The 13,516-nt window shown below is 38.1% G+C and overlaps 1 protein-coding gene across 4 annotated transcripts in view; it reads right to left on the bottom strand.

Annotated features, from left to right (window-relative positions):
* Positions 1–13,516, bottom strand: part of LOC125631933 (uncharacterized) — a 61,953-nt gene that overhangs the window by 27,711 nt on the left and 20,726 nt on the right. For 3 of the 4 annotated variants that reach the window (XM_075125503.1, XM_075125506.1, XM_075125504.1), the window contains exons 7-9: positions 12,710–12,846; positions 5,461–5,583; positions 3,220–3,315 (exon numbers count right to left, since the gene is read on the bottom strand). In XM_075125503.1, the coding sequence (XP_074981604.1) occupies positions 3,220–3,315; positions 5,461–5,583; positions 12,710–12,846 (356 nt within the window). The remainder of the gene's footprint in view (positions 1–3,219; positions 3,316–5,460; positions 5,584–12,709; positions 12,847–13,516) is intronic. The other variant, XM_075125505.1, reaches the window with a different exon arrangement.

The following is a 13,516-nucleotide window of genomic DNA, read 5'->3' as shown; positions in this document are numbered from 1 at the left end:
CAGTTTTCACAGTATGCATCCGATGAAGTGAGCTGTAGCTCACGAAAGCTCACGCTCAAATAAATTGGTTAGTCTCTAAGGTGCCACAAGTACTCCTTTTCTTTCTACTTGTAACCAGAGTTCTTAGAGATGGACTCCACATATTCCCTTTCATGGGATGCACCAGCCACATGCAGCTCGGATGGAGGAATCTAATTAGCAGTATTCAGTGTTGTAGCCATGTTGGTTCCAGGATATCAGACAGACAAGGTGGGTGACAAACTTCTGTTGGTCAGAAAGACAAGCTTTCAAACTTACACAGAGCTCTTCTGAATAAGAGCTGTGTGTAAGCTCAAAAGCTCATCTCTGACCAACAGAAGTTGGTCCAATAAAATATATTATTTCACTCACCTTGTCTCTCTAATCAACAGCATCCATTAGAGCATTCACGCACCACTTCTCCCATCGCATATCCATTCCTGAATGTTCAAGGGACCTCAGCTCCTACCCACAACTTGCTCAATTCTATGTTATACTTAAGACTATGTTATACCCTTCAAATGACAAATATGGTACCTTTCACTAGTAAGCAAATAAAGTACAAAAAGATGGCTTTAGAGATATAACTTTGGGGAGAGCACCTTCTGTGCAAGACAAATGTAACAGCACTGACTGCACTGGACTGCTCTTCAGAGACTGGTATCATATAGAACCTCTTTCCTGTACCATATTAATAAACCTGATTTGCACTGGTTATTTGATCTCTTGAGTATATTTCAAAATAAACCGAAGTGCAGTCAAGCAACTGACTTCAATTTATCAACAGATGCAATGAGATCTAACTGTGCTGGCCCCAACATGTGAATATTTCCTGTATCACATGGTTGTCCACTTGAGCTCTCCTTAACTGGTCTGCCAGATTGTTGTTCTTCTGAGCTAGGTATATCACTATGGGATATATCTTATGGAGGATGCATCATCCCCACAACCTCATCATCTCTTGACATTATTGAGAAGAGTGTGCACCTCCTTGCTTCTTCAAGTAAAACGTTCCAGAGGTATTGTCTGTGGTCACCTGAACTACTTTGGGCACTGAAAGCATTCATGCCTCACCTTCCACACACTGAATTGCTCTGCATTCCAGTTAGTTTAAATGTAATCTTTTCTTCAGGGAATTCTTACATACTCGAGCCATGAGCTTGCCGCATTGAGTGTGCCAAACTATATAAGATACATCTGTAGTCACTGTTGCAGATAGAAGAGGAGGGCTGAATGGTACACCCCAGCAGACATTCTGGGGCTTGGATTCACCAATCTAGGAACACCACCACGTGTCTGGGAATGAGAAGTTTTCAGTTCATATTGTCTGTGCCTTGTCTGTAATTGGCCAATAACCAGTGCTGTATTATTCTTAATTTGAAACAAGCAAATGGGGTGACATATGTTGTAGAAGCTACCATTCCCATAAATTGGAGATAAGAGTACAATTTGAGAGGGTACCTGGGGAAGAGTTTCTATGGAGAATGTCATACACTGGAATCGCATACCGTTCCTCTATGCTCCTTTTCTCTGCTACAGTCTGTTCCAGTGAGCTCCTTTTCTTCCGAAGTTCTTCATTCTCCAGATCCGATCAGGGAGGCACCATCAGATCTGAGTGATGAATTTACACTTGTACCATGATAAATAGTTGCATAAGAGGATTGGAACCGTTACATGAATCCAAGATCACCTTCCATGCCTCCTTCTGTCTTGACAACTAGGTCCTTTGGATTTTTTGATTTCATCATCGGATCCAAGTCCCTGGAAACTGGGATTATATCTGGATCTGGTGATGCTGTGTGGATTTTCAGCTATATTTCCAGTCTTTACGCAATGGTGCGCTATTCAGTTTCAACATAACAGATTCAGAGGAGGTTCTAATTTGTAGATTGGCTTTTCTCACAAAGTCCTTTTCCACTGAAATCTCTCTCTTCCTAGATTTTTGATGCCTAAGCTTAGGATCTTGTCTAAGGAACTTCTTAGAAGTCTGAGCCGATGATGGGAGGTGGAAGCACGGGGTGTCAATGAAGACATCTAATATGACGTTTAGCCTTGTCCCTCAATACATCTCGTGACAAGGCTGGTCTATGCCAGTTTTTGGTGTCAATCATATTATCTAATCAAGTAAGCTTCACTTGCAAGCTCCTCTTGAAGGAGTACTGCTTGCAGACTATTTTAATCTGTCTTTCTTAGTCCTCAAGGTAAAAGTGCTGCAGATAGCACATCTGGAGATCAAATGTCCTTCTCTGAGGCAGCATGGAGCGATGCATGCACATCCAATGTTCAGAAAACTGAAGAGCAGGAGGCACACTGTTTAAAACATGTTTCTTGACCTTTGGATTTGCCATAATCACAGGCCAAAGCCAAAGCCTCAACACTACTATACTATCTCCTAACTTTACTGATATTGTAAAACTTATTCTTAGTAACTCTAAAACATAACTTCCATCTAAAATTAACAATTAGTAAGTAACTAAGCATTATCTAATGGTAAGATCGAGGCACAAAGTCTGGAGCGGTTCTTTATCTCACAGCTGGTGGTTGAAATACCACACCCCCTTTTATAACTTCACCCCTAGACTATTCAGGAACAGGGCTGGGGCAAGGCATGGCCAGGCACATGAGCGCTCCAACGGACACTGCTAGTTAAGTTTCACCATCTGAGCCGCAGGCAGCCAGTGCATCCTGTGAGAGGGAAAACGTAGACACCACTTGAAGGACAAGAAGAATTACAAGTAAAATATACAATCTAGAGTCTCTGAATGAACTGGATTAAGTAGGCCTGCACGAAAACAACTTGGCAGTTGTGCTCTTTCCAGCAAAATTCCATACATACAAACATTTTCTACGTTACAGTTTCAGTCAGACATTTTATAGGGGAAAGTCAACAAACAAAAGAAACAAGAGCAACTCAAATTGAGGATTCAATGAATAATTCCTCCTATTCCCTTTTTGCTTGTCGAAATAAGGTTAATTGATGTAATGATTTACTTTTCAGACCAAATCAGCTCTTCATGGATACCACTAACAGTGCGGACTAATTTTCAGTAAGTTCGTAGCACACATTAGCTGAATGGATATGTGTAAATCTGTGATTTGTGCATGCATGTGGCTAGACAGACATGTGGCAAATCAGGGATTTGCATGCAAACATTTTAATATCACATATGCAAACATATCCCATTTCTGTTCACCTCTAACCTTATCCTGCATTATTTCTTTAGATTTTGGACTCCACTCCAGAGGACTCTCATACAAAATTCTGGGTGCCTTTGACATATATTTAAAAACTCTAGACTGTAGGAGATATAAAGTAAAAATCAACTTAAGCAGTACTTCATCCCACCACCATACCACGCCTCATTTAATCACAAGTCATGTGACCAATGCAGCTTAAAACACATGCCATACTTCAACAAATTCCACCCTCAACTGCCTCCACCAAAGGTTGTTCAAATAGATGGGCTTTGCAGTATGCCCACCAAGCCAACAAAGTCACACTTTTTCAGAGCCTGAGGAGCAGAACATTTCAAAGGAAAGGAGCCAGCATCCCTTTGCCTTTTATAAAAAAAGGGGATCAAGCTCCTGTGCTGATCACAACTGTGACAGTATTGCAAAGGGAGAAAGGTTGTCTCTCTCAATGAAGCAGGTCCAACACAGTTTATATCACCCCACACCTTAAAACTCCATCTGAAAACCAACAGACTACCAATGCAAATTTTGGAGAACTGTTAACAGATGCTGCCATCAAGAAGTACTACTTAACAAGCAGGCTGCGGCATTCTGAACCAGTTTAAGTTAGTTTAAGATAGATTTAAGATGTAGCCCCACAGAGTACACTGCAATAATCAAGTTTCAAGGTGACAAAGGCACGTAGTAAAGTAGCAAGGTACACATCCAAGACAAACAGCTGCAATCATCTGGCCAGACAGATGGCAAAAAACATTCTTGTACACTGCTGCAATGTGATCCTCCAACAGCAAAAAGGGATCCAATATCACCCCAGATTGAGATGTCACAAAGGTGCTTCCCCCAATCTACCAGCATCACCTCAGTCTGAACTGTCTGGACTGAATTTCAGCCACCTTGCTCTCATCCATTACCCAATTTCTCTGAAACATCAAGCTAGACGTTTTTTAGCACTGGCTGGATCAAGTGGAATGGATATAAGCAGCTCAGTGTCATCAGCATACTGAATACATAATAGGACAGTCTTCTTCATTAATCTTCCTAGCAGCCCCATATACATGTTGAACAGAAGAGGAGACAAGATGGAAGCCTATGGAACTCCATAAAACAGTGCCCTTAGGATGTAGGAACCATTGCCTCGCGCCAGCCTCTAGGAACACTCTGCAAGGAAAGAACTGTACCAAAGGCTATTGCTGGTAGACCTAACAATATCAGCATGCATAGTTGGTTTTAATTCAGCACCAAGAAGAGATAATCTACTAATGCTACCAGTACTGATTATGTCTCATTGTCAGGTCTGTGGCAAGATACAAGGTATCTAGGTACTTAGCATTTGTCTTGCCACTACCTTCTCTATAATTATACCCAGAAATGGAAGAGGTACTACTGGCCTATAATTAACCTAAAATAGTTGATTTCCTTGGTAAAAACCTGCAACAGTTTTCCTAAGAGAAGTCAGCACTTGCCCTCCCTAATGGAGGCAGTGAATCTCCACCAGTAATGGAGCCAGCGAGGTCACTGGTACAAACAACAGATTGTGGGAGGAAATCTTCCCAACACTTTCAGTACCTCAATGAGTGTCACTGGCCTAAACTCAACCACAGTGTAGCATGTTACAACATGATGACAATATAGCCATTAATATAAATATTGGTTAGAATGTTGTATTCTATTTGCTCATGTGCATGGGATACTTCAGAACAGTTATGAAGATTTATGGCAAGCAATCAAAGCACCTCGATAAGAATAAGTAAATTTTCTTGCCATATGTAAAATATATTTTTGTTTGAACAGTAGCATGTGAAAGTTATGCTACCTAATTGCAATAGTGCATAAGATGCAGAAATTTCAGTGCCGTGGGATTCTTTTTCCTGTAAAATTTATATTGTTCATGACAGCATGTTTCTCACTTTTGCTGAAACAGGGAAACTCCCCATTCTCCATTTTACTAGCTAAAGGAAGACTGACCAATATACATTTTTGTTATAGTGTACTACAAGGTGATTAATATAACTTCTGTGAACTTTTGAAGGGGCATACACTTATATAAAAAAAACTGATTTTGCATGCTCAACAGTAAACAACAGAAAACTGGACCCAAAATAACATTTTAAGAATGAACAGAGCATTTATAACATAGGCAGTAATTTACAAAGTTAGTAAGAGGGTTGGGTCTACCATCCCATAAATGAAAGATGATATCAGTATTTTTTATAAACATATAGGCATTGAACTTTTTTTTAAAAAAATTACCTTTATTTGTTTTCTTCCCTCCTTCTTTTCAATAACTGCAGCAACTTGTTTAAGCCTTCTGTTCAGTTCTGAGCCTCGACCTCTAATTTCATCAGATTCCACTATCTCAGGATAATGCTGTGTCTAGAAATAAAAATGCCACCCACTCTATTAATCCAGACTTTCTTAATGATAAAATACAGTGTCAAATATCCTTTTTCTCCCCTCTGGCAATACAAGCAGTTATGTACAATACAGTTTCTATTTTTTTCTATTTGGATGTAATTATAAGCAAAAATCAGAAGCAATGACTACCAGTGAAGGAAAGCTACGTCAGTAGTTAGAGTGGTAGTCTGGGAGTCAGGATACCCAAATTCAATTCCCTACTCTGCCACAGACTTCTCATTGACCTTGTGCCTGTTCCTCATCTGTAAAATGAGGATAATAGTATTTTCCCTACCTTACAAGAGCACTGTGAAGATAAAAGACTGTGAGGTGCTCAGATACTACAGCAATAAGTACTTTATCTAGTTACAGTTGCCATGCCCAACCCTCCTTTTTCAACTGTTTATAATTGACAACTATCTATTATTTAAATCTAAATAAAAAAATAACCCTTTCAGGCTAAATATTCCACACTTAGACTCTGCCTCAAATTATTTTTTAGTCTGAGCAAATACAGCGTATATGCTTCTGAAAATGAGTTCAGTGAGAAATACAGAGTTTTGCCAAACTTAAAAAAAAGACCATCTTTTTAAAAAATAGCTGTAGCAATTCAGAGATTTGAAAGTGGAAAAGTCCTGAAGTTATAGCTGCCCTTTTCCCTGGGAAAATCTTTTCAGATTTGGGTAGATTATAAATCAGGCAAAAATCGCCATTTGCACATGGACAACAGAACTTTTTCAATACATTTTAAGAAAACAAAGTTGGATTTATAATTTTCTATTTTCTAACATACTTAGATAATAAAAGCAGAATTTTTACACCATGAGAAATTGATGATTTACTGAGAAACTACGCTTTAAACAGTGGAAAGAAAATTCTTCAAGGCCTGTGAAGTGCAAAGCATCAAACAAACCCATAAACCTTTTAATTGTGCTACTGACCCCTAGGCATGCCGACAGCAGCAAAATTACCTTTATTATGACTGCACCTATCAAGTGTATTCACTTGGGTGCTGAAATTTACAGATCTTTGCCAAATCTCTGAACAATTTATCAATATATAAAAAAGGGGGGGGAGGGGGAATCTATGTTACACAATTGGTTTTTCCTTCTGAATCACCTGCAAAGATAACAAAAATTCTCTAAAATCAATTCTAATAAGAGTGCGGAATTCTCATGATTTGTCTCATTGAAAAAGTCTGGAACAAAGACTAATTTCTTCTAGCATCCCCAAGCATTTAAGGGCAGCATTACCCTTAAGACTAGAAAAAGGGTTTTGGACATGGTGGATAAAAAAATAATTTAAAAAAAATAATAAATTTTTGCATTTAAAATAAATAAGATTTAAAAAAACAAACATTTAAAATTAAATTTGAAATTGACAACCTATATTAAGGCCTAAATTTACCATAATCTATTACAAATCATTTATATTAAATACAAAAATAATATTAAGCAATACATTTGGTTCCAAGTTTTAAAGAAAGTTATACCAGTGAACTGGTGGAAGTCACTGGCTAAGCACCTAGAACCAGAGTTTGTTGAAGTGCTAAACTAGCTTTTAAGAGTAGGAGTCTTTTCTGCAATTACAGAGGTAATATTGTCTTCATTCCAGTTTATTCAACTCATTCAGTTCAAAGTTAAGAAACCATTTGGGAGCTGAAAAAGCAGTAATGTGAGAATGACATCTACTAGTTCTAAAAATCTAGAGGGACATGGTGACCAGAAAATTAGTTCAATTCACTAAATACTACAGATAATACTTTAATAAATGTTAGTTTGAAATGCAAAGCATATATTGATAAACTTTTTTCTCTTATTTATCCAGCATATTAAAAGTACTTTTTAAGAAAAAATGTAAATGCTTGTTTTGTGCATTTTAATTAAACATGAATTTCCATCCAAATAGAGCTTGACACCAATTACACATAAATTAATCATCTAGTAAATCAGAAATGCAACATTCACCATTTTCTAACATAAAATGTAAAAACGATTTGAATAACTTGATCTGAATAAACATAAATCAAGCTATGTAATTACTTAAATAAATATATAGTGTAACTTCCTGATAAGAAAAATGTTTAGTGTGAAGGTGATTGGTTACAAATCAACATGCTTTAATGGTTACCAACCAATAGGAATCAATCTTTCTTTAAGTGGAAAAAAATAAAAAGTATAAATGCAAATAATAATTTAAATCAATTATTTAAAGCAAGATTTCCTGTTTACTGATTTAAATCACTGTAAAAATTGATTTAAAATCAATCTAGCCTGGCTTTGGAATTATCATCTTCTGCTTAAATACCCTGTATTTTGTACATCAAACTTTCCATTCCATCATTCAGTAGTTGTGTTCTCCCATCCACAAAGGACCACAGTAATCACTCTTTAAGTCTTTTATTATGGTTTTACTAGGAAAAACTGTCTAGGTTATCTGCCCCAAGGTTAACCCTAAATGGTGGGTAGGGTTCACGATAGCTTGAATAATAAGCCAGTACTCCTTAAATATTTTATGTTAAGGAAATAGCCAGTTCTGAGAAGGTCATTCCACCCATTGGGAGCATGTCATGAATCCACATGAAGCCAAAATAACCCTTCTAAAATTTCAGAGACGTAGCCATGTTAGTATGTATCAGCAAAAAAAAACCCGAAGAGTATTTGTGGCACATTAAAGAGTAACAAATTTATTTGGACATAAGCTTTCATGGGGTAAAACCCATTACATCGGATGCATGCAATGTAAAATACAGTAGGAAGATATATATACACACAGAATATGAAAAAATGGGTGTTGCCATACCAACTGTAACGAGACTAATCAGTTAAGGGGAGCTATTACCAGCAGGAGAGAAAAAAACCCTTTTGTAGTGATAATCAAGGTGGGCCATTTCCAGCAGTTGACAAGAATGTGTGAGGAACAGTGGGGGGCGGCGGGGGGGGAATAATCGTGGGGAAACAGTTTTACTTTGTGTAATGACACATCCAGTCCCAGTCTTTATTCAAGCCTAAGTTAATGGTGTCCAGTTTGCAAATTAATTCCAATTCAGCAGTCTCTCGTTGGAGTCTGTTTTTGAAGTTTTTTTGTTGTAATATTGCCACTTTTAGGTCTGTAATCGAGTGACCAGAGAGATTGAAGTATTCTCCGACTGGTTTTTGAACGCTATAATTCTTGACATCTGATTTGTGTCCACTTATTCTTTTACATAGAGACTGTCCAGTTTGACCTATGTACATGGCAGAGGGGCATTGCTGGCACATGATGGCATATATCACATTGGTAGATGTGCAGGTGAAAGAGCCTCTGATAGTGTGGCTGATGTGATTAGGCCCTATGATGGTGTCCCCTGAATAGATATGTGGACACTGTTGGCAACGGCTTTGTTGCAAGGATAGGTTCCTGGGTTAGTGGTTTTGTTGTGCGGTGTGTGGTTGCTGCTGAGTATCTGCTTCAGGTTGGGGGGCTGTCTGTAAGCAAGGACTGGCCTGTCTCCCAAGATCTGTGAGAGTGATGGGTCATCCTTCAGGATAGGTTGTAAATCCTTGATGATGCGCTGGAGAGGTTTTAGTTGGGGGTTGAAGGTGATGGCTAGTGGTGTTCTGTTATTTTCTTTGTTGGGCCTGTCCTGTAGTAGGTGACTTCTGGGTACTCTTCTGGCTCTGTCAATCTCTTTCTTCACTTCAACAGGCGGGTATTGTAGTTGTAAGAATGCTTGATAGAGATCTTGGAGGTGTTTGTCTCTCTCTGAGGGGTTGGAGCAAATGCGGTTGTATTGTAGAGCTTGGCTGTAGACAATGGATCGTGTGGTGTGGTTTGGATGAAAGCTGGAGGCATATAGGTAAGAACAGCGGTCCGTAGGTTTCTGGTATAGGGTGGTGCTTATGTGACCATCGCTTATTAGCACTGTAGTGTCCAGGAAGTGGATCTCTTGTGTGGACTGGTCCCCACTGAGGTTGATGGTGGGATGGAAATTGTTGAAATCATGGTGGAATTCCTCAAGGGCTTCTTTTCCATGGGTCCAGATGATGAAGATGTCATCAATGTAGGGCAAGTAGAGTAGGGGCATTAGGAGACAAAAGCTGAGGAAGCTCTCCCCATTGTATTTTCCACTGTATGCATCCAATGAAGTGAGCTGTAGCTCACAAAAGCTTATGCTCAAATAAATTTGTTAGTCTCTAAGGTGGCACAAGTACTCCTTTTCTTTTTGCCGATACAGACTAACATGGCTGCTACTCTGAAACCTATCAGTTGGTTTGGCAACACCCATTTTTTCATGTTCTCTGTGTATATATATATATCTTCCACTGTATTTTACACTGCATGCGTTGCTTCTAAGATTGACTTGCCAACAAGAAGAGTGGCTCTCAATGTATCTCACATCCCCCAGCAGGAATCTGAGCAGCCCAACTTCACAGATCATCCTTTAATGTCAGACAGATTTCTGACAGCCAGCAACCCCACTGGAAAATGGAAAAACTGCCAGAGGTCACTAATGTAGCTTCATAGGAGAGACCACACCACTTCTCTGCTACCTCTTTTATCTTGATCCAGGTCTACTTGAGTTATACTCTTGAAGATGTAAAGACAACTTTTCAAAGTTACATTTAGAATGGGCTATGTATTCTAAATTATTTTAAGAAACAAGCTGTGATTTTTTAAAAATTTTATTTAAATTAATTTCAATTTCAGATTTCAGCAACATGATAGCGATCTGAATAGATTCTTGGATCTTTTTAAAGAGCTGTCCACATCCAGCTAGAGGAACACTATTTCGCATTTGTGGAAAAACACCACTACAACATGCATGCTCTTCATAAAAGTATGCAAAGAGCTGATACCAATCCAAAAAGCAACATCTGAAATGATGGTGCTTATTTCCTACTAGAAGTACTTTATTCAATACAGCTCTTAATGACTCAGGGAAACTGAACCATGTATCCTGTTTTAGTGTCAGTTCTCATTTTGGCCATTACTGCCTCCACTAAACTCATGCAAGGAAGATGTAAACAATATTTGATATTGTCCCCCTTATTATTCAGAATTATGCTTCACTTTCTGATTTAACTTCAATAAGAGAGCTAGCTGCTCTCCTTTCACTACAGGATCTTGTAGGGCCTACAGCTCCAGGAACTCCATTACGTCCTCCTAGGAATTTTTATCCTTCTCATGAAGTTAAAGCTCAAATCCTCTGAGAAAAATTTTTCTTCCTCGGCCCTTGTGAGCTGCATATTGATTACTAAGGGACCACTCCTCTAGACAGCACTGACTTGAGAATTGCATTCCTTTCCATCATGCACTCAAAATCTCAAGATGCTGAGTGCCATATGGAAATCTGGGCATGTTGATTTTTTTGCCAGTGTTTGTGACAATATCCCCTTGTACCAATGAAGAAGTTCCATACAGTAGTACAGTAGTAAAATGTTTTGAAGGAACCAAAGGTTGGGCACAGCTTTCACTCCAGAGATTGGCTACATGCAACCATATTATCACTAAGAACTGGCTTGGCACACAGAATATGCCCTGAATGCTCACTGCACCTGGCAACTGTAGTGTCAAATTAACTGAACGTACATGGTTGAAAAATGCTGCAGACCCTACATCAAATCCAAGCTGCATTCAAGACCCTAATGATGTTTGTCCAATCTGGACTAACAAAAATAGAGCTAGTAGGAAAGAACTCAGAAATATATAAATAGGAGTCGAGCAAATAAGGTGTCAAAGGGCTGCGAAGATCTCAATCAGCAATGCAGATTTCACTCTGCATTGTTAGAGGCTTAACCTTCACCTCTAAATCTGAATATAGCACCAGAAGGAACATGCATCAAAAAGTCCGTAACTAGTGTGGCTGTCTCAACAGATCTATTTGGCACCGATAAGTTGAAGCAGATGGACCGCTCTGAAGTGCTGCTGTGATAGAAGTATAATTGAGTTCTGAATAAAAGTTGACAGCTTCAGCAGGATCTCTATCAACAATGAACCATTATGTGACCCTGTAGCTTTCAATGACTAACTTAAGGGATGCCAAGAGTTCTTCATGGGATCTGAGAATTTAAACAGCCATCTCTGAGCAGATCCCATATCCGAGAGCATCATGATATTCCTTCAAAGCACAAAAGGCAATGCTCTGAAGTGTCCATCTTGGACTGATACAGAGTAAATTCAAGTCAGTGTTCAAAGATGGGGCAATGTCATTTGTCTGAACATATTAAGAAAAAGAGAACTCAAAAAGGACAAATTCTTGATAATTCTAAAAGTACCTTCCCATCCAAGGATGTCAAAGTGCTTTAAAAAATTTTGACTGGAAAACGGAGGTACAGCTTGCCCACTCACATGCTGTTCTAGTGGCAATGCCAGGAACACAACTCAGAATTCCTGATGCCCAATCATGTACTCTTATCATACAATGTTCTTGTAGACCTAAAATGAATATATGCTTAGAGGCACCCTGGAACAGACAACAGTTTTTCACTGTTTTGGTTCTTTTATTTTAGAAATAAAAAACAATTATAAATGATAAAAATGTAACTTTTGAAAAAAGCTTCCATTAAGGAATTATTCTATTTTTTATACTACACCTTACTGTAGTATCTGAATGCCTTCCAGTAGTGCAGTTAAGCAACATGACTACACACCTGTCACATGTTGTTTGTTCTCTCATTCTCTGTCCAGACAGAGAAGCATTGTCTTGTTTTGCTAGTGTGTGTTTTTAATTATTTTCTTTATAAATATACCTGTTGTTATCTGTTTATATTACAGAAAAGCTGAGGCTTTTATTGTTGCTATCAAGGTAACTTCTTCAATCAACCAAAGAAAAGAAACTGACAATTTAGGGAGTCAGCAGCAGCTAGGAACATGTTTGCTACTGTTAGGCAAAGGAACAGCTCAGAATTTTACACCTAATAACAGTCCAGAGCATAAACCCACGTGTGTGGCTCTATTACAACTGAACTTGCCTTAGAGAATGTGTATATACAATCATTTTATTTTTATTGGTTTAACATCCTAATGCAAATATATTTAAAATGAAAGGTGCAAGTAGAGAATTTGCCACCTAACAGTCTAAAGAACACTTACTCAAATAAATAAATAAATAAACCCCACTTACCAAATATGCCAGTCTATGTTTAGAGCCATAAACATGCATGAACATGTTACTCAATCCCGTTTGACAGTGGCACAGCTGACACTCGTAGAGAACAAGGAGATTCTCTTTTGATCGGTATTCAATTATATATTCAAGTCCTGTATAGAAGAAAGAGATATTTTACAATTTAGTGTTTACTAAAACGATCTGCACTACATATTATTACTCAGTACACAGACGATCAACAGCCCATACAAGAAAAAGAAACTAAAGCAAGCCTTAGTGACTTATTAGGTACTAAACAAATTGGCTAAGATTTTAATAACTAGCTATTTTGAGTACCTCAATTTTTGGGCGTTAAGCTTAAGACATCTTCCTAACCACCAACCTGTGAAAATGTGCTCTCTTTAAGTTCCTCAAGTTGGGCAACAAAAACTGAGGTATTCAAAAGTCACTAGTCACTTTTGGAAAATGTAGGACAATCCTCTGCTTACCATCTCTTTCTGTGTTCCTTAGAAATAGACTCTCCTCTCCAACAAAGAGAAACTGACATGTTTGTATAAAAATGCATTTTTATATTCAAACCCATCAACTATGATATTATAATAAGAGTAATCACAGAATCACTTAGTAAAGAGTAGCTTCTAATATATACACCCTTACATTATTTGTAACCCACACTCTCAACAGATACATGTCCAACCTAATCAAGAATAAATATGAAATGAGAAGTCCAAAAACTTTCATCAGTAAGATTCACTTACACTGTACCAGCAGAACAAGTAATGGAAATTGTAAAAGATTTACCTAATTTCATACTTATGAATG

This window comes from Caretta caretta, chromosome 2, assembly GCF_965140235.1.
Source record: "Caretta caretta isolate rCarCar2 chromosome 2, rCarCar1.hap1, whole genome shotgun sequence".
Lineage (NCBI taxonomy): Eukaryota > Metazoa > Chordata > Testudines > Cheloniidae > Caretta > Caretta caretta.
This window is presented reverse-complemented; position numbering and strand designations above follow the sequence as displayed.